Source organism: Theropithecus gelada, chromosome 7b (assembly GCF_003255815.1).
Source record: "Theropithecus gelada isolate Dixy chromosome 7b, Tgel_1.0, whole genome shotgun sequence".
Taxonomy (NCBI): Eukaryota; Metazoa; Chordata; class Mammalia; order Primates; family Cercopithecidae; genus Theropithecus; species Theropithecus gelada.
The window spans coordinates 33,550,128-33,573,661 of record NC_037675.1 but is presented as its reverse complement, the minus strand read 5'-3'; the positions used below and the strand labels follow the sequence as shown (position 1 = coordinate 33,573,661).

The following is a 23,534-nucleotide window of genomic DNA, read 5'->3' as shown; positions in this document are numbered from 1 at the left end:
CTATTCTGTGTGACTCAGAGAAGACAGAGTGGAGCACTTTGGCATGACGAGTTAATGGACTCTACTCTCCATTTGACAGAAATGGGATTAGAAGCAGGATATATTTTTCAGTATTTTATCATTCTTGATATCAGGCTGTAATTCTCCCAATGAGTTCCACATACCCTCTCTTCTTTCTCAGTGCGTCCATATTTACATACTCTTCCCAGCTACTTTAATCTCTCTTGCCACTTCTGCCTTCAAATAAGCTTCAACTTTTTTTAAAAGAAACTTTTGACTTTACTTTCAACTATTGCCCTTTGCCTCATATTGTGTTTTCAATCCAATTCCTGGAAATGTTAGGAATGATTGTTTTTCACTTCTTAATCACCTATGACTTTCATTCCTTCATTAAGTCTGTTTTTTTCCTAAGGTCTTCATTATTTCAGACAAATCTAAAGGTTGTTGGGTTTTATCCCCTTAGTCTTTATTCTTCTTGATCTATCTTTTGCAAATAACAAAGCTCATGTCCATTTTATTTAGTATCTCTTTCTCTCTCTCCATGTATTTAATACCCAATAATTCTTCCTGTCCCTTCTGATCCCCACAACTGGATCTCTTCCTTGATCCTGTCTCATAACTGGGCTACAACTTGAATCTCAGTCATCAGTCCCTCTGCTTTTCTCCATCTAGCCTCCTTCTTTGAAGGAATTCATCTATTCTCAAGTCTTTATGTTGTGCGAGGGGTAAAGCAGATGGTGGCCTGAAGCCTGGCTCTGTGACTTATTAGCTGTGCTGCATAGGAAAAATTGTTCGTTCAACTTTCTAAATTCAGTTTCCTCTGCTCTAAAATGGGGATTCATTGACTCAATAGTTTTTACTGAGCACTTACTGTACACCAGGCATTGTTCTAGGTACATGAGATTCATTAACAAACTAAACAGATAAATATTCCTGCCCTCACAGAGTTCCCATTCTAACAGAGGGAGACAGACCAAAAATAATAAATATACTACATTAGAAAATTATATAAAATTACAGAATGTAGGCTGGGCATGGTGGCTCACACCTGTAATCCCAGCACTTTGGGAGGCTGAAGCAGGCAGATCACAAGGTCAGGAGATCAAGACCATCCTAGCTCACACAGTAAAACCCCGTCTCTACTAAAAAAAAATACAAAAAATTAGCTGTGCATGGTGGCGGGCACCTGTAGCCCCAGCTACCTCAGGAGGCTGAGGCAGCAGAATGGCGTGAACCCGGGAGGCAGAGCTTGCAGTGAGCTGAGATTGCGCCACTGCACTCTAGCCCTGGCGACAGAGCGTGACTCCATCTCAAAAAAAAAAAAAAATTACAGAATGCGGTGAGATCTGTAAAAGAAAGAAAAGGTCAGGTTACACCTGTTTTTTTTGTTGTTGTTGTTTGTTTCGTTTTGTTCTTTTTCTGAGACTGAGTCTTACTCCGTCACCCAGACAGGCATGCCGTGGCACACTGTCAGCTCACTGCAACCTCCACCTCCTGGGTTCAAGTGATTATCCTGCCTCAGCCTCCCGAATAGCTGGGATTACAGGTGCACACCATCACACCTGGCTAATTTTTGAATTTTTAGTAGACATGGGGTTTCACCATGTTGGCCAGGCTAGTCTCAAACTCCTGACCTCAAGTGATCTGCCCAACTCAGCCTCCCAAAGTGCTGGGATTATAGGCATGAGCCATGGTGCCCAGCTGGGTTACATCTTTTCTAAGATGGTCAGGGTAGTCTTCTCTGAGAAGGTAATATTTTAGCAGAGACTTGGAACAGGTGAAGGAATTATAAATGAGGGCATCTGTTGGAGAGGATGTAGACAAAAGCAGCTGACAGTGGTCCTAAAGGCAAGAAGCATGCCAAGTATGTTCTAGGAAAGGGAGTGTAGCGAGCATGGGGAAAAGTAGTTGGGAAGGATGTCAGAGAGGAAATCAGGGTCACAGTCCATGTAGGACCTCTGAATACAATGGCAACCCTCTATTGTGAAGTTTTGAGCAGAGGGATGACATAATCTGATTTATCTTTTAAAAGGATCACTCAAAAAAAATAAAAATAAAAAATAAAAAATAAAAAATAAAAAAATAAAAAAAAATAAAAAATTAAAAAAAAAAGGATCACTCAGGGTACTCTGTTGGAAATAGACTGTAGTGGGAGAATAGAAGCAGAGAGACCAGTTAGGAGGCTACTGCAGTAATCCAGGAAGGAGGTGATGGGGGCTAGGACCAGAATGGCGCAGGAGAGAAGTGGTAATTTAGGATTAAAAACCTTAGAGGGTTGTTATAAGAACTTTATGGGAGAGTTATTATAGGTAAAATGCCTAGTAGATGCCTTGTATAAAGAAGATGTTAAATAATATCCTGTCATTATATTTGCAAGCAGAATAGGTTCTCTGGGTCACTATAAGGAGGAGAGCAAAGCTAGAGAGTGACAGCCAAGGTCAGTTGACCTGGAAGTTGGCAGCTGCCCTCATCTGATGTAGTAAGGGAGGCTGGCCTGAGGAAGGAACTTGATCTTCTTTTAGTCCTTCCCTCATATCTCAACTCCAGTATGGGATTTTCTTTTTTTTTTTTTTTTTTTTTTTTTTTTTGAGACGGAGTCTCGCTCTGTCGCCCGGGCTGGAGTGCAGTGGCCGGATCTCAGCTCACTGCAAGCTCCGCCTCCCAGGTTTACGCCATTCTCCTGCCTCAGCCTCCCGAGTAGCTGGGACTACAGGCACCCGCCACCTCGCCCGGCTAGTTTTTTGTATTTTTTAGTAGAGACGGGGTTTCACGGTGTTCGCCAGGATGGTCTCGATCTCCTGACCTCGTGATCCGCCCGTCTTGGCCTCCCAAAGTGCTGGGATTACAGGCTTGAGCCACCGCGCCCGGCCCAGTATGGGATTTTCAACTGCCTATAAACCATTTCTTCTTAAAAGTTTCATCATATACTATCTATGCACAGTTTTTAAAAAGTTACCTGCACCATCTCTACTTCAAACCAGCTACTCATCCAAATGTTTCCTTCTATTAAAGACACACCCGTCTCCAGATGCTGAAAACCTGGCTGCATTTTTGTAGAACTGTAGAATCAGACTGGAAGTTGGTATCATAGTCATCATCTGGTTAAAACATCTCTTTTTACAAAAGATGAAACAAGGCTCAGAATGGAACATGCCAAGCTGTGGGCCACACCAGGCTTTGATCACTAAATGGCTCCTGAATTCTTTCTAGAAAGGTCTAGAACCAGTTTTCTGGACTCATTCACTTTCTCAACACTCCCCTCCCTTCCTCTTGCCTGACCCGCATCACAGCAGTTCCTCCGGTTGGCTGCCACAGGCCAACATCTCTGCCCTGGTCACCGCCATGGCTGCCAGGACCATCTTTCTGTTATTGCCAATTAACCTTTCTGGAAAGACTATTAGAGACCAGGGCCTACACTGCTTTCAGAATGCTGGCTATGGGGTCAAATCCTGGCTTTGTACTTACTAGCTGTGAGGACTTGAGCAAGTTTCCGAATCACATTCTGCCTTAGTTTCTTCATCTGAAAAATCCTCCCTTCTAGGACGTAAGTAGAGTAAGGCATGTAAAATACTTAGTACAGAGCCAAACACAAAATAAGAGCTTAAAAAGTATTAGTTATTACTGTCAGTCCCTTTCAGGGAAGTTGCTGTGGATGCCTGGTGAACAAATTCTAATTGCCTTGGTGTGGCCTTCAGGGACTTTCCATACCTACTATAGGTATGGAAACTTTCACTGATCTCTGATGACAAACCTTCCAATCAGGACAGTTCTCTTTGTACCCCATCTATGCTCATTCCCATTTCTGCCTCTGTGTTTTAGTTTATGCTCCTCCTACCTGAAACGCCACCTTCCTTCTCCTTTATCTGTCTGAATCCTGCACATCCTTCAAAGCTCCACTTAAGGTTTAGTACTTCATAAGAACTGCCTAGGCAAATTCTAGCTCCACTGATATTATTACTTCTCTACAATACCAGTTTTTATATTCAGTACTTACTGATAACTTCTTCACGGAGAGGAATGAGGGCATGTAGTTAATAGTATGGGCTCTGGAGCAGACTGCATGGTCTCTCTCAGCCTGTCTCCTCAGTCATAAAATAAGGTTAATATTAGGGTTGTTGTGAGGATTAGATACACGAATACTTGATACATGTTAATGATGATTAATATGTTATTACTGCTATATATTTGTTAACTTTTTCCTCTTTGTTTATAAACCTGCATTTTCTTCCTCCAGGTTATTCTATCCATATGCACTATACCTTTACCCAGTGTCTAGCACAACGCTGGTCTCAGAGTAGTGTTCAACAATGAATGGATGTGGAAAAAAAAAAAAAAAAAACAACTAGGAGGAGTGCCCATAGCAGTTACATCAATATTCTCTATCCAATCTGAATGGGTCCTGACCTTTCTTCTCCCCTACCTTATAGTTTCCTGGTGAAGGAGAAACTACAACCCCTTTCAGGGAGGCAACATGATACTATAGAAGAAAACTGGACTAAGAATCTGAAGACACGGGTTTGCGTCTCAGCTTCCCACACAAAAGATCTGTCTGGTTTGTCTCTGTCTCTGCCTGTCTGTCAGTCTCTGTCTGTCTGTGTCTGTCTGTCTGTCTCTATCTACCTTCTATCTATCTATCGATCGATCTATCTATCTATCTATCTATCTATTTTTAGCTTGGGAAAAATCACTTAAGCTCATGGAGCCTGTTTCCATCTCTGTAAGGGAGAATAATCTGGCATGGCCTGCCTCCTTCACAGGACAGCTGTGAAGATCAAGTAAAAAAAAAAAAGTATGGGCCACGCACAGTGGCTCATGCCTGTAATCCCAGCACTTTGGGATGCCAAGGCAGGCGGATCATCTGAGGTCAGGAGTTCGAGACTAGGCTGGTCAACATGGCGAAACCCCGTCTCTACTAAAAATACAAAAATTAGCTGGGCGTGGTGGCGGGCACCTATAATCCCAGCTACATGAGAGGCTGAGGCAGGATAATCTCTTGAACCTGGGAGGTGGAGGTTGCAGTGAGCTGAGATGGTGCCATTCCACTCCAGCCTGGGCGACAAGAGCGAAACTGCTCAGAGAAAAAATAAATAAATAAATAAAAAGGCATGTGGGAGAGCTTTGCATACCATAAAGTCATATACAAATTATATGTAGCCAGGGTGGCCATTTATATGTCATCAAACAAGAAACCATTAATAATTATCAAGTCAATTGGATCTACTTCCAATGGCCTCCTGAGGAAAGGGCCATTACCACAGTAATCACAGTGAATCTCTTTGCCCAGATGCCTCTTAAAAGGTCAAATTATTACCTACACTATGGTGCTCAGTCCTGAGATTTTTTTTTTTTTTTTTGAGATAGGGTCTCACTCTGTTGCCCAGGTTGGAGTGCAGTGGCATGACCACAACTCACTGCAGTCTCAACCTCCTCGCCTCAAGCAATCCTCCTGCCTCAGCCTCCTGAGTAGCTAGGACTACAGGTGTGTGCTACCACTCCTGGCTAATATAGAAATGGGGTCTCCCTACGTTGCCCAAGCTGTCAGTCCTGAGAATTTTGATAAGTCTGTCCTCAAACATTTTGTCATATCTAGTAATTTGTTCAAAAGTACAGATTTAGCCAAAATGTCAACTTCACATCCCAGAGTCCATGGGTGGTACATGGTATAAGTAATATGGTTATTAGCCAGGGTTCTCAAAGAGGAGGAAGAGTAAAGAAAAAAATGATCCCTAATGAATTAGAAATATCTGGTCTATTTTTACAAGAAGTTAACACTGGAGATGTGGAACGTATTCTAGAGTCAGAAGAAATGAATAAAATCACTCTGGGGTAACTGGAATAGTCTATGCATATATTCCTGAGCTACTTGTGTGTGCATATTGTTCTATTTAATTTTGTATTAGATCCAAGGGATTCCAGAATTCATCAGTAGTCATGATAGACTTGAACAATATCAACAGAGAATTCTATATCACTCAGGAGCACATCACGCTAATGCATTGACAAGGGCAGTTCCTAGTGATTCATACTCTTTGTCACATGCAGTGATCATTGTGCTTTTTCTTTTCTTTCTTTGGGGAATCAGATTTATCAAAAATAGCCATACATTTTATAATAGAGTGTAGAGAGTGTGACCTTCTCCCAGCATTACTTCCAAAACTCAAGTGAGAAATCATTCATATTAAGAAAATCACTTTACCTCTATTTTTTCCCATATGGCTTCATAGTTGTCTTGGTGCCGAATATCTTGCATCAGTTTCTGAATTAAAGCTGATTTAGTGGCAGAATGGCTCTCATTTTTCTCAGAAGATGAAGCTCTTTCTGACTTCTCATCAGCATACTTTTTCATGCCAGAGAGAGGCACACTGGACTCCTCATCAGAAAGAATGTCACTCATGGGCCCAGATTCAATGCTCTCCCCTAGTGAAGAGGCTATGTCACTAGATGAGCTTGGAGACACCCTGCCTAGCCTTGTATGCTTCTTTTTGACATGATAGGTTGGATAGATCTCAGAATCTGAATTCATTTCAGACAGTTCCCAGTCATCAATATTCTGGATGGTTTCTCCTCTGGGTTTCTGAGGCAGAAGCTTTGTTAGGTTTTCCAACTTCAAAGCCAATACTTCTGTCTGCTTAAGGTGAGAGGGCAGTGCTAGGTATTCATCAGAGCCATACCAGGCCTCCACAACCTGACCATTCCTGGTGACGTGACTTGGAGAGGAGGCATGACCTTTTTTGCTTTTGTGTTTTGAAAGAAGTGGCACCGGAGACATGATGTTGTCTGAGCCAACAGAGGATTCACTGCTCTGAGTAAAAGGTGGTGAACTGGATGTTTCTGACTGCAATAGCAATTTGGCATTCCAATTTCTCTGATTACAAGGCTCAAGGGAAGATGTGGAAGCAGAATTTGTTTGTGGCCCCTCTATGGCCTTGGAAGTACAAGAAAGCTCTCCATTTGGCACTGCTGAGCTCCCTGTATTTTTAGCTTGTTTGCCTGAACCAGTCCCCCGTTTAGGTGTTCGGCACGGAGGCACCTCTTCTGAGGTCTTGTGTGGCTTTTTAAGTCGAGATTTCTCTTTATAGCAGTCGTTAAGCCTTCCCAGGCTGGAAGAAATTTCTTTAATGTGAAATTTGACTGTGTTTTCAAGATTCCCATCCCCCACCTTGTGCAAACACTCATAAGACTGGCTGGCAGCAGAAGGGCTGTTAGGGTAGGAAGACTGCAACACCAGGCAAAGTTTGGATCTGTCAGGAGGATCTACTAGCGAAGGGGTGCTTCTGCTCATCTCAGGCTTTAGATCAACCATTTGCTTCTTTCCATCATTGCCTTTCAGATCATTCTTAAAAGTTTCCTCTTTAAGAAAAAGTCCTCTTTTTGGCACTGTGGGCTGCGTGGGAGAGTCCTCATTATAATTAAAGCAATCTCTGATGGTTCGCTTGGGGGTTGCATTTTCACAAGGAACAGGCTGCTGATTCTTTGCACCAAGATGGGAGGAGGAACTGGATTCTTGCTTCACAGTCTCAGAGGACGGTTGAACAGCATTTGTCAGAGCTTCTCCTGAAGATGATGACACTCCCGGTGTTAAGCCTGGTTGCTCTTCGACTGCAGAAGCATTGTCTTCCTCACATCCACCTTTGTCGTCTACTGAGAGAGATACTTGAGATACCTCCTCAGTAAGTGCTTCACTGCCATTGGTAGAGATAGAGTCAGCAGCTACCGTAAGTAACCCAACACTTCGGATTAGCTCAGGAAACTCCTTTTCCATCTCACTGTAGCTCCAAGAGTCAAAGGGTTTGGTTTTGACTTGGCTAGAGGTCATGTCACCTAGCCCACTGAGCAAATCCTCACTTGGACTGTAGTCAGACAGTTCGAATGCAGTAATGCCACAATCCAGAGACAAGTAATTTTGAGAACATTTGATAGTTAATTGTCCTGAGTCATCCACTTCTGTAAGAGAATCAAGTCGGCCCTGAAACAGACAACGGCAGTGGTTTCAGTAAATGCAACATGAGTTATAACATCAGCTGCTATTTAAATGAAATTTCAGTACAGGGCACTATAAAGGTCAAATGTATTGGTCTCTATTACTTCTGATTTGACATACACAAAGGGATATTAATCAATTACCACATTGCTTTATATAGTATCTTCTTCTTAAACACCTGAAGATTTTTCACTAATCTGGAGCATACAGCCTTAATAGAAATGTCAAGATCAAGCCAAAAGTATCCATTCTTGCCTTAATTTTCAACTTTAAAATAATATATTATTCATTTAATAAGAATTTCATCACAGCACTCCAGCCTGGGCGACAGAGCGAGACTCCGTCTCAAAAAAAAAAAAAAAAAAAAAAAAGAATTTCATAAACAAAGCCTTAAGTAATACAATTTCTGGGATCAAAATAATGTAAAAGTAAAATCTCCACGAATGTGTTTTGCTTTTTGCTATCATTCCAGTAACTACCACAGTGGCTAACTCATGGTAGATGCTCAATGAATATTTTTAAGTAGAATGATTAATTCTGTGTTAAATATATGTTGATGAATCGAAGGAAGGTAAACTACTGAATTTGCAAATATGTAACAGTTCGAGACCAGTTTCTGTTTGGCCCCATCCTTTTGAAGGAGAAAATTAATGAATGTCCAAACTTTATCATTACAGATAGCCTCATCTCCTCCCTCTGCATGTTTTTCTCCCCAAGTCCTACCCCCACTGGTGTATGTGAGCTATTAAGTGCACATATTTCTTACTATTCATAATTCTGGATAGGCTGATTTGATTTAAAACTCCCTCGCACTAAAAAAAAAACAGCATTACAATTAACTATTTTTAATTTGTTAAATCTTTAATTCTGTAATTAAGGCTTTTGTCTCATTACTATTGCAGTTTCAGATTTCATACAACAAATGGAAAGATTTTCACTGATGCTTTGTTTGAGGTAGAAGAGCCCCAGGAACCATCCTATTATGTCTACTGGCTAAATAACAGCCTGATCTAACCTAGCCCCCTCAGGAAATGAAAAAAGAAAACTGAAAAGTGAAGGGTTGTTGCATCCCCAGATCTCCATTTTTTCTGGAGGAAGAACTGCAGTGAGCCAACTGAAGCTGGATCCCATGTGGCAGTTGGACCCTGTGATCCTTTCAGCCAGGTTTTCCCAAGATCTGGCTTCTCCAGGATCTTACATCTGGTTTTACTGCTCATTTGTTTGTTTTGTTTTTGGAATGTTCTCTCCCTTCAGACCTTTACCCTGCCTTTATCTCCTACTCTGCTCACTCTCATTCCATAACATCTAGATAAACAGATGAAAAGCCTTATTTAACTTTTCTAAGCCTCAGAATCCTCATCTATAAATGATGATGGTTGATTACTACAATTACTTTTTCATTTAATCCTTAAATTTTTCTTCTGGGGACTGTACTATTGTCGCTGTCTTACATAAGAGTAGCTTGGACCAAAAGATGACACCGGCCCTGGATGAAAGCTGTCCCCAAAGTCTATATTCTGGCCATTAGATATTACTTTAAACTGGTATGCCCCCACCTCCAATTTGTTTTCCACACTGCCACCAGAGTAACCTTTACAAATTGCAAATCTGTTAGTTCTTTATTTAAAGTCCTTTAGAAGCATCCTGTTGCTGTTAAGTTCAAAATCCAAACCTTTCCTCAAAAAACCTAAAAATTGAACTACCAATCCCACTACTGAGTATATATCCAAAGAAAAGGAAATCAGCACGTCAAAGAGATACCTGAACTCCCATGTTTATTACAGCATTATTCATGATAGCCAAGATATGGACTCAATCTTGGTGTCCACCAACAGGTGAACGGATAAAGAAAATGCAGTATATATCCACAATGGAATACTATTTTGCCTTCAAAAAGAAGGAAATCCTGTCATTTGTGACAACATGTATGAGCTTCAAGGACATTATGTTAAGTGAAATAAGCAAGGCACAGAAAGACGACTACCACATGTTCTCACTCATATGTGGAAGCTAAAAAAGTTGAACTCAGAGAAGCAGAAAGCAGAATAGCAGTTACTAGAGGTTGGGAAAGGTAGGGGGTGGGGATAGCGAGAGGCTAATAAATGGATACACAATTACGGCTAGATAGGAGGAATAAGTTCTGCTTTCTGTAGCAGGGTCAGATGACTATAATTAAAAGCAATTTATTCTACATTTTCAAATAGCTAGAAGAGTGGATTCTGAATGTTCCCAACATGAAGACACGATAAATGTTTCAAGTGATGTGTATGTTAATTTCCCTGATTTCATCATTGCATTATGTACATGTATCGAAATATTATACTGTACCCTATAAATATGTACAGTTGTTATGTGTCAATTAAAAATAATAAAAGCAAAAAATGACACATAGATATAAAAAAAGACACAAAGATATATTGCTTTAATATTTGAAGATCTCCCAAGTATATGACTGAAAACAGAAATAAACGATATCATAGACAACTATTTTTAAAACACAACCAAAACCCTTTCCAGGCCAGACCCAAAGAGGCCTTTCTTATGCTATTGTCCCCTCACTGGCCACACTCAGCCACAGTGTCCTCCTTTTACTTTCTGAAAATACCATGTTCTCTCCTACCTCAGGGCCTTGGCACATGCTGTTTGCTCTGCCTGGAAAGCTTCCAGCCTATACCCCTTAACTAGTTGACTCTTCCTTATCACTCAGATTTCAGCTTAAGTTTCACTTTTTCAAGATTCCAGATTCACATGTAAGTCAGAATCTTTTATTGTAAGCCCTGCTTTGTCTCTCTATGCCTTCTTATAATTTCTTTCTCTGATTATGTAGTTTTAGTTAACCCCAATAATTAAAAGCCCAAGTTTCAAATTGTGGCTCTAGCACTAATTAGTTATGTGACCATGAGCCAGTAGCTTGATGTTGCTAAGCTTTATTTCCTTCATCTATAAAAAGGAAATGATAAGCCACGCCATAGGGGTGTTGAGAGGCTTAAAGGAGGTAATAAATGTAAGATAGAAGTCTAGTACATGGATGAGTGCTCAATGAATGTTCACTCTTATGATGTTATTATTTTAAAAATGAAGTATATTGAGGAGGAAAGTTTCAAGATGAAAGTTATTGCTAATACTAAATTATACTGCACAAAATAAGAAATCAATATTAACTGCCAATCTCAACAAAAATTACCTAAATGGAATTGTGTAACTTTTGTGCTTCATAACTGAACTAGGAATCAGTCAGCCAAACAAAAGTTATACTTTATGCAATTTTTAAAAGCATAATAGTGAGATTCCCAATTCAAAAGCAGGTTGTATTTTCTTTAATCTTTTGATTGTTCATTACTCAGAACTTATTCTTTTATAGAAATAGTATTATAAAACGATGGTTAAATTCCAAAACTATCCCATAAAACCTATTTAAATTAATAGTTGAAATTTGCAACATGATTTTCTATTACATTTATCATGGTTATTGCACTGCAGTGCTTATATGAGATTAAAGAAAAGCGTTTATATGATAGATTAAAAAAAAAAAAGAAATTTGAGGGTCCAGGTAAAAATTACACTCCAAACTCAAGTGTCAGCCACCTGCCTTTGGACAAGCAGGGAATATGACAGTCTTGCAAATACATTTAGTCCCCATTCTGGTGGTCATAGCACCTTAAGACCAGGGATACTGTCTTGCTCAAGAATAACAGATGCTCAATCAGTAATGTTACATGAATATATTGAAAAATATATATATGACATATATATTACATTATATATATAATTACAATATATATATTACATGAATATATTGCTTAATGGATACATCTCAGAGACTAAAGTATGGCTGCCTTTTCTTAAATCTTCAGGAATCTCTAGCCAGGTCCTGGTTTAGAAAAGAAAACACCATACTCAAAAACACTTAATGCTTCAGAGGAAGCTCTCTCCCATCCTGTCCCACCATATCAGTCCGGCCAACCATCTCAACTAGTGAATAAATGCCATCTTAACTGGTGAGACAGTTGAGTGATTGTCACTCGGGGGGTAATAACTATTTTTTATTTTATTTAATTTTTTTATTTCCATAGGTTATTGGGGAACAGGTGGTGATTGGTTACATGAATAAATTCTTTAGTGGTGATGTGTGAGATTTTGGTGCATCACCCGAGCAATATAAACTGCACCCTATTTGTAGTCTTTTATCCCTCAGGGGGTAACTATTTTTTATTCAAACTGTATTTTTTAATGTGAAAAAATATCCCTCCCTGAAAAAAAAAAAAAAAAAACCAAAAACAGTATATAGTATTTCACTGTGCAGAGGCAATTGTAAGAAAAGAAAGTTCTCTGAAGTTTCTCAGAGTAGATGAATGAGTTTTATCTCTGAAAATATTGCTTAGTAATACTAATGTTTTTAGTTCCATTGCTGCCTTCCACATCATCTTCCCACATAGTTTTCTAACATATGTACATAATAAAGTCTCAGGAAGATATGGAGTTAGGGGTGTTGCCTGTTGGTTTTACTGCCCTTATTTCAGAAATATCACATGTAATTGTATAGTACATGTAGCTGGGTGAGAGCTGCCTAGCCATGCACTCCACTTAAATACACCTCCATTTAACATGTTATGAAGTAGGCCGGGCACAGTGGCTTACACCTGTAATTCTAGCACTTTGAGAAGATGAGGCAGGTGGTTCGGTTGAGCCTAGGAGTTCAAGACTAACCTGGGCAACATGGCAAAACCTTGTCTCTACTAAAAATACAAAAATTAGTGGGGCATGGTGGCATGTGCCTGTAATCCCAGCTACTGGGGAGGCTGAGGCATGAGAATCGCTTGAACCTAGGAGGCAGAAGTTGCGGTGAGCCAAAAATCGTGCCACTGCACTCCAACCTGGGCAACAGAGCGAGACTTGGTCTCAAAAAAAAAAAAAGAAAAAAATATATATATATATATAGCAAACAACACCTCTCCTTTTTTTTTCTAATTTGAAGCAAGACATTTTGCTTTGTTCCTTATCCATAATTAAGTTAACTGAAGCCTAGTTCCAAATGCCTTCTTAGATCTTTCTTTTTTTAAAACTATGTTTCACCACCAACTGAACATGAAATTTAACATTCACAACTTAGAGATGTGGAGATCCTGAGTCCTCAGAGCTGTGGGGGCTGTGGCATTCTAGTAAGAGGCCCATCAATTTACATGTTAGTCTACATGGACTAGACTTTTTCAGATTCCTTTCAGCCCTACCATGTTGGGATTCTATGATTCCGAATGCATCCCAGAGAACAGCAGTGGACTGAGAAGAGCAAGTAATGACAAGCAACTGTGAAGTACAACAAAGGTTTGTTTCTCATAGGCAAGGGGAAAAAATATACAAAAATCTTTCAATATTTTTATTTATACTATATTAATAGTTCTTAAGAGAGCTCCCATTTTCTACATGCTGAAAGTATGAATCAAATAATTAATCTCAATGATTAATTCCCAGTTCATCAAACTGAAATTATATCTCCCTCTTCCACATCTAAAGCAGGGATTATGTGCATTATTTAATTCAATTCAACAAATCAGACTTTTTTACAGCAATATGAACTAGGTGCTGTGGGAGATACACAGATGAATATAATCTGGAACTAACCCTCATGTAGTTCAAAATATAGCACATACTTTGGCCTGATACAATTTGGCTCATTATAAGTGCCAGTGGAGGAATCCACAAAGTGCTATGTTGTGAACACTCTAGAAGGACCAATGCATCCCCATGGAGAAGGTAAGTATCATTTAGGTAAGTGCTTACCACACCATCTAGCACATGGTAAGTTCTCAATCAATGTTTCCTATTGTGTTGATATTATTAAGAGTTACTACTCCTATCACCTGTGTGACATCACCTCTCTCGACCTCAATCCTCTCATCTATAAGATGAATACAATCATAATACCTGTAAATTGAGGATAACAGCACTTGCTCTGCCTACCTCTTAGAACTATGTGATGACCAAAAAAATTATGAAGGTCATTTCTAACATGTGTTATTCATCTTTGAATGCACAGAGTCTTATACATAGTAAGAAATCAATAAATAGTTAAGGAAGAAAGGCAGGGAAGAAATAATAATTATTATTAAAATAGAAATCAGTTAAAAACTGGTTTTGTTTTATTTAATTATGCCCAGATTTATATCCTTAAGTATCCACTTAACCTCTTTTTAAAAAATTTAATTTTAATTTTAATTTTTAGTTCTGGGGTACATGTGCAGGATGTGCAGGTTTGTTACATAGAAGTATTCACAACCTCTTCTTAAATTCAGTTTTTCCATATATAAAATGTAACTACTTTTTTTTTTTTTTTTTTTTTTTTTTTTTTTTGTGTGTCTTTTTTTTTTTTGCGATGGTGTGATCTCGGCTCATTGCAACCTCTGCCTCTCGGGTTGAAGCAATTTTCCCACCTCAGCTTCCCGAGTAGGTGGGACTACAGGCGTGCGCCACCATGCCTGGCTAATTTTTGTATTTTTAGTAGAGACAGGGTTTCACCATGTTGGCCAGACTGCTCTCAAACTCCTGAGCTCAAGTGACCCTCCCGTCTTGGCCTCCCAAAGTGCTGGGATTACAGGCATGAGCCACTGTGCCAGGTTAAAATGTAACTACTTTTAATATCCCTTACCTTCCTTCCTTAATGAAACAAATTTAAAGTGCTTGTCACAATGTCTAGAATATAGAAAATTGCAGAAAACATTTTTTAAACAGTTTTGAGCTTTGCCTTAAAGTGTTCTTTGTTGTTGGGTTATTGACTGGTTTTATTTTAGTAAGGTATTGGCCAATTTTTTTTTTTTTTACTAGATATAGTCTGCTCCATACTTAAATAAAGAATAAAATTCATATATTGTTTTTTCAAGAAGAGAAGAAGATGGAACTTGCCACTCTCCAGAGTTCCAAACTTACTCTTTTATGTGGCTCTGAAATTTAACTAACTTTCAGAAAGAGAAAAATGAATCCTCCTTCACTGGAAGGACATCTACTATTCTAATTTACCAGTGCTTTTTTAATTCGTTTTTTTTTCTTGTTTTTGTTTTTTTGCCATTTCCCTCATCATTCTATAAATCTTTCATAGTTGAATTTATTCTAAGAAAGTTGATAATTTTATCCTAATTATCTTCCTGTTTTACAATTCCAGTGTGCTGGCAGAAATAAATAAAACTAAGCAGTATTTTAAATGTCCTCATAGAGTCACACTAGACACACAGAAATAAAAGATCAGAAATCCAGTTTCAGGAAGTATGGTTACAGAGGCAGAACTTTAATTCATAGAAACATATCCACAAAGTGGATAACTGAAAATCTACTGTTCCTTTACCCCCATACAACATTTTCTTCAATCTCTACAACAGGACTAAAGACTGACTTCAAACATAAGAATACACTAAACTGCTTCCAATCAAATCCATTCATAATTGCTGAGTTCGTGTTGTGAGAATAGATGCAACTTATTGTAAATTCACAACACAATTGTAAAAACAGTGGCCAGCAACAATTACCCTCCATGGCTCTTCATCATTTCTTGAGCTACTACTTCATGAATGATACAAGTTCAATGAAGTGTATGATGGTTGTATTCCACAGAACAATAATAACAATAAACCCTAGAGCACTGCTATATCTCCAGCTCCTACAACAGAGTTGATTATCAATAAATGTTTATTGATTTAATAAATATATGATTTGAATCAACGATTTTTAATCTCCTTCTAGTAGTAGAAAGCAGGCAGATCTGATTACTGACCAGCATTGGATGCTGGACAGAGCATTGGGTGTTGGACAACAAATGGGGAGGGGGGAAGAAAAGAATGTATAGACTTGAAGATGCCAGGTAGGTATCTAAAGAAAGATCTCTCTAGAGGTTAGACAAACCTTCCTCATCTCTGACCTCCATTAGCACATTCTGTCATGGATATCAGATTTAGGGCAAAGTTGGTCAGTTGAGATTCTTTGTAGTCTCCCATAACCACAAGAGTCCCAGTTGAGAACCCTCTTGGGATCTACTTGGGAGGGACGGCATCTGGGAACTAACACACAACTCACATATTCATCCTATGGTTACTCTACTGAAGTCTACATCACTTCCCCAGTGCCACAGTAAAAGGAAGAGCTAACTGAAAACAAAGACTGTGACTTAAAGTTAGAGGTAAGCCTAGTCGATTTTGATTCCTATGGACTTCTAGGCCCTGTGGGGAGTTTGCCACAGCAAGAACCTTTATTTTAAATAAACAAAAATCAACAAGCATAAATGGTTTGTGAGAATAGGTACAGATTTGTTTGGTGGTGTCGATAATGTTGGAGGCACTGTAACATTAATAAGTCAATAAATTAATGAATTATCCAACACTCATTATAAGGCCTTTTAATCTCATATATTAATATAAGTGCCTTATAAACTTTTAGAATATATGTTTTACACAAACTAATAGTAGAACACTAAAGTGGGTATTAATAGCCAAAAGACTAAACACACATGCCCGCACACAAACACATACCCACCACTCCCCACATACAATGCATCCATATATGGTATCTATATGTATATGTATATGTATAGCCCCTGCTTAGCAAGCAAAAACACTTTTTTTCTATAAATATATGTCCATTTTATTTAAGAATGAGAGAGTTCACTTGGATTCAAATGTACAGGGTTCATTCTTAAGTTATTCATCAAGAATAACAATAAAATCTTCCAGGTACTGAATATAAGAAAAATCAAACATATTTTGTATAATATTCTAAATGTCCATTTGATTCACTGTATCTGGAATAATTCTTCTAAAACATGAATCATGGGAGTTCGCCAAACAAACATTTCTTTTGTCCTCAAAATAAAGTCCAAATCTCTTAATATGGATTTAAAAAGCTCTTTACCTTCATGATCTGACCTCAGCTTACCTATTAGCCCAAATCCCACCTCCTGGTTCCTTGGGCTTTTTGCTCCAGTCCTACTAGTAGCTCTCTGGGCCTGCCATTCTCTTTTTATCTCTGGGTATTTGATCATGCCATGTCCTCTGCCTAGAACATGTTCTGCCTCTGTTCACCAGTCTATTCCTGTCTCTCCTTTAGGTCTCCGGTAGAGTCATTTCTTCTGGAAAGCCTCCTCTGTCTGGATTAGGTGCTTCTTTCTCTGTCCTCCAATGGCATCTTATAGACTTATCAGTTTGGCTTTAATGTCTATTCACTTGGCTCCATTTTCCTCTAGACTCAAAGCTACTTGAAGACAGAAACCATGTTTTTATCATTATTATATTATTAGCACTGAGTGTCTGACACATAATAAGTACTCAATATATATTTATTAAACAATTGAAGAGGAAAAGGAAGCCAGGTTAGCATCAATAACAACGAATGGCATGTGTGCAAATTACCAGGTATGAGCTAACTCTGGTCTAAAGCCCCATTCATATTGGAAGTGCCCTAGCTTCTAGTCACCATGCCTAGATTCAAAGCCCATCAGGGCCTGCTTATTTACCTACAAAGAATTCCTATCCTATATCTTTACACTGAAAACATTCTCAAATGGTCACACCTGGCAATGCATTGCTTAACTTCAAGGAAAACACTCACCTCCTTTGTCTCTTCAGAGAAAGCTTGCAGAATGTCCGTCTGCCTAGTGTAGTTGCCATTGGCGTCCTGCAGACCTTGCAGAATGCGCTCCCGCAGAACCAGCACTGAGACTCGAAGCTGGTGCCAGAGGAGCTGCACTGCGTGGATGTCCACTATCACGTTGACAGAGTAAGACAGCAGCTTTAAGGAGAACTCTGTTTCAAGGAGGGCATGGATTTGCTCAACATGATCAGAAATATCTTCACAAATGTCCTGCAGTAAAGAAAAGCAAAATATGTGAGGACTACTTTGCCTTATCCTGGAGGGAGGTGAGGGTGGTAGAAAAGTTCACTCTTACCTAACACCAATTACCAGGGCCAACCGTAGCACCCTGGATATCTGGGGCCTTTGTTTTAGTTCATATACACAGTTGGAAGTCATATTCCTGTGCACTGGGCCTTTGACCATTTAGGTAAATTAATCTTTTTCTAAACCACACAAATCCTACTATTCCATCAGATGCCCAAATTGAAAGTTCGGCCAAGGTGAGAGGTGCATCTCTCCAATTCACTGTCTGTTCTCTTTTTTATTGTTTGTTGGGTATTCTGGAAGGGAACCAATGGCTGTTTTATTTGCTAGTACTAAGCTACACTGGGCACACAATATTTCAGGTTAGAAGCATCATCTAGACACCTTTGAAGAAAGATAACCTAGAATGTGTGCTTCAAAGGCACTCTCAGACATTCTCAATGAACTATAGGGTATTTGATGTAAGGGGCAATTGTCACTATCCCACAAGTATACAACTTAATATTTAAATTCAGTGGTTTTTTTCTGTTTTTGTTTTGTTTTTGTTTTTAGACGGAGTTTCACTCTTGTCACACAGGCTGGAGTGCAATGGTGCGATCTCAGCTCACTGCAACCTCCACCTCCCGGGTTCAAGTGATTCTTCTGCCTCAGTCTCCTGAGTAGTTAAGTTTACAGGCGGCTGCCACCATGTCCAGCTAATTTTTGTATTTTTAGTACAGACGGGGTTTCACCACATTGGCCAGGCTGGTCTTGAACTCTTGACCTCAGGTGATCCACCCACCTCAGCCTCCCAAAGTGCCAGGATTACAGGCATAAGCCACTGCACGCAGCCTAAATGTACAGTGGATATCGAAATTTTCAACCCACACTTTACAAGCAGAATCACTCTTATGAAACAAAGCCAGAAAAATTCCAAAGATGAAAAAAGACAAAATACAATTTTGTCTTGTTTCATGCAGACATTTTAAACAAAAACATTACTAACTCAGTCTCAATCTCCTTGACACATACTATTAGGTAGGAAGGTTTGGTATCTGACATGTCACTTGTTCTTACAAGTTCCCAAATTTCCACTGTGCTGTCAGAGGCCAGCAGCGTGAAATGAGTGGCATGAATGGTAGTATTTACTTGGGCAATGTAAGAGACCATTAAGCATCAAAATGATGGTGTCAGCTAAAAGGGCTCAGTTACTCATTTTTAGTTGTACATTAGTGATTTTTTAAAATTGAGCTTTTATTTATGATTTTTGTTAGGGCCAAAATTTGAAGATAGCATTAGAGTTCTGAGCCCCACCATCAGTGTCAAAACAGTCATTCTATGCTGGAAACACAACCTTCTGATTTCATGTAATTCAGTTACTTTTTTAAAAAGAAAAATGAAAATATATAATCTGTATTTAAAAATGTACAAGGGAAAAAATCTATTGAAGAATGATAAGCTGTGCTAAATTATGAATATTAATTGTTGTACAATTCCAATGAGTGCTCCAATATTAGTTCTTGAAACCCAAGAACTAATTGGTGACAATGGTACAAACTGGTGATCATAACTTGAAACAGAATAAAAGTTTAAACTAGATGAACTTTGAAGCACTAATTGGGTAAGGTTCTCCCAAATGGCACCCACAAGGTAATGCAGTCCAAAAGAAATTTAGGGCAAAAAATCTATTACCCCATTAGCCAGTACATGGGAACCAATCACAGCCAGATTGGCTTGTCTCTGCTGGCCTCATCACAGAAGAGCAGGGCTCTCATTGCTATCATCAGATATTCCACATTGCCTGGGATTTCTGGTTGGAGCGTCTATTTCATGTATTCTCCCACACCTCTTGACCACTACCCCAAAACAAATGCCTGTATCTTTTGTCCTCTTAGCATGTTCATTTCTGTGCTGTTCTGTACCACTTTGAGAAACTCCCTCCCTCCCACTGCTGAGTTCTTCCAAATTCTCTATACTTTGCCCCATTCTGTTGTAAAAAACACTCCTTAACTTCTTCACAGAATCCATCTACTTCCTGGTCTCACCCAAACCTGATTCTGCACAAGAGTCCCACTTCCCCTGTTGCCCTCCCAGGGAAGGCTGCTCATTCTCTCAGTCCTCACCTGAGAGACGATAGTACGGATGATGGGGGAAGGTTGGCCTCAATGCCTCTTTGCTACTTTGGTACTTTCTGATCATTACTCTTTCACCCACATTCTAACACCCTTTTTTCCCCAGTAGGTGCCTGGTCTGACAAACCTTACTGTCTTCCTCCCTCATTGCTGTTACCTACATTCTTCCCTTTTACTCCTCTACACTACATTGAAGAATGCAACTGGTTCACATTTTACTGTCTCTATATCAAGCATGGCGTTATCTTTGGTAATGCCAATATTCACACTGATGAACCAACCAACCAACACTGTAGTCTCAAATTTCCTTTACTCCACAGCTCCCAGGACCTTCATACCCATTCCACTGGGACAAGCCTCTACCCTAGCTATACTGTGGACTTCACCATCACATCACCTATGTAACAATATCAGAAAGTCCTCTATGCCACCAACCTCTATTTGTTCAACTTTTTCACTCCTGTCTCCCACTACAGGTGCGCTTCAACCTCATCCAGGCCACCAGCTCCTCCAGTGACCCTTTCCTCAAATACGACCCTCCTCCTAGCATCTATGGGGTATGCCTATGCTATGGGCAGTATCTATGGTGATCACTGTTCAACTACTATCTTGGCAGTAGTCTCCACTTCCTCATACTCTTGATTCATAAGTCAGATTTGTTAGCCTCTGTCTCTGGCATCTCACTTTGATGCTAAAGATGCAGAATATCTTACATACCTGGGAGAGAAAAAGGCCTGGGTAACCTTTATGCTAGCAGCTCAGAATAGCCATATACACATTTCTCATCTACTCCACACCATCCTGCAATACAAAATGTTACATAGAGTCTTCGCACCACGAAAGCATCATGTCAAAGCACATGCCATCTTTTCCTCTTATACATGATTTGGCTCCTTCATAATAGATGTAGGAATGTAGTCAGAACCAGGTCATGGGTCAAGATTGCCAGGAAACTATCCATGGAAAACAATATATAAAGGGCACTAGGGTATCACTGGTGCCAGTTAACTTAGATTTTCACATCTTACTCCCTACATAACTGGGCAAGGTAAATTGGCCCCATTCCCACCGAAGCAGATGGACCCCTAAGGGGAAAAAAACACCTTTCCCACAAGTGCTGACCTACCAAAGAAGATATAATGATGACAAATAAGCACATACAAAATCTTCAACTACATAAGCCAAGATGGAAATGTAAATTAAAACCACAATAAGATACCAGTTTATACCCATTTGAATGCCTAGAATAAAAAAATTACTGACAGCACCAACTGCTAAGGAATTCTAGAACAACCGGAACTCTCCTGTGCTGCTTACAGGAATTCAGAACGGTACAATCACTCTGGAAAACAGGTTAGCAGTTTCTTATAAAATTAAGCATACAATTACCCTATGGCCCAGCAATTCCACTCCTGGGTGTTTATCCAAGAGAAATGAAAACTTATACGCACACAAAAATGAAAAGAAGTTCCGCCCACCATCGCTAAAACCTTCAATGGGTAAACCGATCATAGGTAAGTGGTCCTTCAATGGGTAAATAGATACACTATGGTATGCCTATACAATATGCAGCAGTTTTTTAAAAAGTGAACCACTATACATGTAACAATTTGGATAAATCTCAAAAGCATTACACTAAGTGTAAGAAGCCAGTCTCAAAATGTTACACACTGTATAATTCTATTTATATAAATAACATTCTCATAAGACAAAACTATAATGATAGACAATAGATGAGTGACTACTAGAGACTGGGGATGGGGAGGGCATGATTCTAAACTGATAGCACAAGGGAGTGTTGCAGACTGATGGAACTGTTTGGTATAGATTGTGGAGGTGTTATGCAAATCTACACATGGGTTAAGCTGTATACCAAAAAAGAAAGTCAATTCTGCTGTATGATAATTTTTAAACTAATACAGGAAAAGCAGTTTATAGTCTCAGTAAAATACACATAAAATTCATTTTGGATCACACACTGCCTTCATATTCTTGGAAATTACAAAAAGCACAACTCTTTAAAGTCATGGTGGCACTGTGATCATCAGCACTAATTTTATATAGTAACTCTGTGTAGCTTCCATATTATTTTCTAGCAAGTATAAAGGAAAATGAAGCTAATCTGGAGCCCATCTCAAAGTGAATTAATGCAAATGACAATGTTAACAATATCTTCAAAGTTGCATAGATTTTTTTCCCACAGATATTACCGTGCTAATGTGGGAAACTGACCCTCTACATTGCTTTGTTTAATTCACATACAGCACAATAGCCCTGTGGCGTTCAGTACTCACAGAACAAAATGCATTGAATACATTATGTTGCCAATTGCTCATTTCACTCAACCTTCCAGATACCTTGCTGTCTCAAAATCGCAGCTGCTGTCTCCTGTCAATGAGAAAGGAATCTTCTGTGGTTACTGAAGCAGCTGATACAAACACTAAGGTGACCTGAGAGTGTTTACAAATAAACTCTAGTTGGCTGAGTCAGTTGGTTTTTCTGTTTTCTTTGTTTTTTAAAATTGGGTTGTATGCTTATGTGAGAGGGGTACGTTTTCCTTTTGTAAAACATATTATTGTATACTTTTTCATTGTATCTTATTTCTTCTAAACAAATGCAGGGATGTTAAAGTAACTCTTATACATTTAACCAGTATGTCCAGTTTTCACCAGCTAGGGACAGAAATGAGGCACCCTTCTTGTGATTGCTCTGATTGCTTACTGTAATAACTCTTGAGTGTGACTTCTCAGCTCCTGCTAATTGTCCGTAGGAGGCGATCTCTTTGCTGCCTCATCATGAGGCCATCATACCCCTTCTCCACCATTCTCAAAACATCTTAAAGGTTTCCCTGTAAAATTACAAATGTACATGGATCAACATTCTGCCAAGGTGCCTCAAATTGCCAATCTCCAGGGCTCCATGTGCATCTGGAAGGAAGTCTGCCCTCCCAGCAACATCCTCATCCAGGTACTGAAGCAACACTTGGCACCTCAGTTTCAAAAACTCACACAAATGGAATCCTAAAAAAAAAAAAAGAAAAGAAAAGAAAAAGAAAAAGAAAAAAAAAGAAAAAAAAAAAAGGAAAGAAATGCAAATTCCCCTAATGGCTGGGTGAAGAGGCTCATGCTTGTAATCCCAGCACTTTGGGAGACTGAGGCAGGAGAATTGCTTGGGCTCAGGAGTTCTAGACCAGCCTGGGCAACACAGGAGACCCCATCACTACAAAAAATTTAAAAAATTAGTCAAGTGTGGTGGCACACACCTATAGTCCCCGCTATTCAGAAAGCTGAAGTGGGAAAATGCCTTGAGCCCACGAGGTGTAGGTTGCAGTGAACCATGATCACACCACTTCACTCCAGCCTGGCCAAAGCAAGAAAATAACCTGTCTTAAAGCAAGAACCTGCCTCCAGAAAAAAAAGTTTCTTTACCCATATGCTCACCATATGTGTATGTGTTTATTACAAAAAGCTAAAAAGAGATTCTGACCTAAAACATGTACTTTATATTTTAAAATACAGATTAAGGAAATATCACAGTTAGTTGCAATAAAACTCACAAGTAAACCTTAG

The 23,534-nt window shown here is 39.2% G+C and overlaps 1 protein-coding gene across 1 annotated transcript in view; it reads right to left on the bottom strand.

The window, feature by feature from the left end:
* Window positions 1-23,534, bottom strand: part of AKAP6 (A-kinase anchoring protein 6) — a 516,267-nt gene that overhangs the window by 289,557 nt on the left and 203,176 nt on the right. Inside the window, exons 4-5 of the mRNA XM_025392877.1 lie at window positions 17,567-17,818; window positions 6,197-7,966 (exon numbers count right to left, since the gene is read on the bottom strand). Coding sequence (XP_025248662.1) covers window positions 6,197-7,966; window positions 17,567-17,818 — 2,022 coding nt within the window. The remainder of the gene's footprint in view (window positions 1-6,196; window positions 7,967-17,566; window positions 17,819-23,534) is intronic.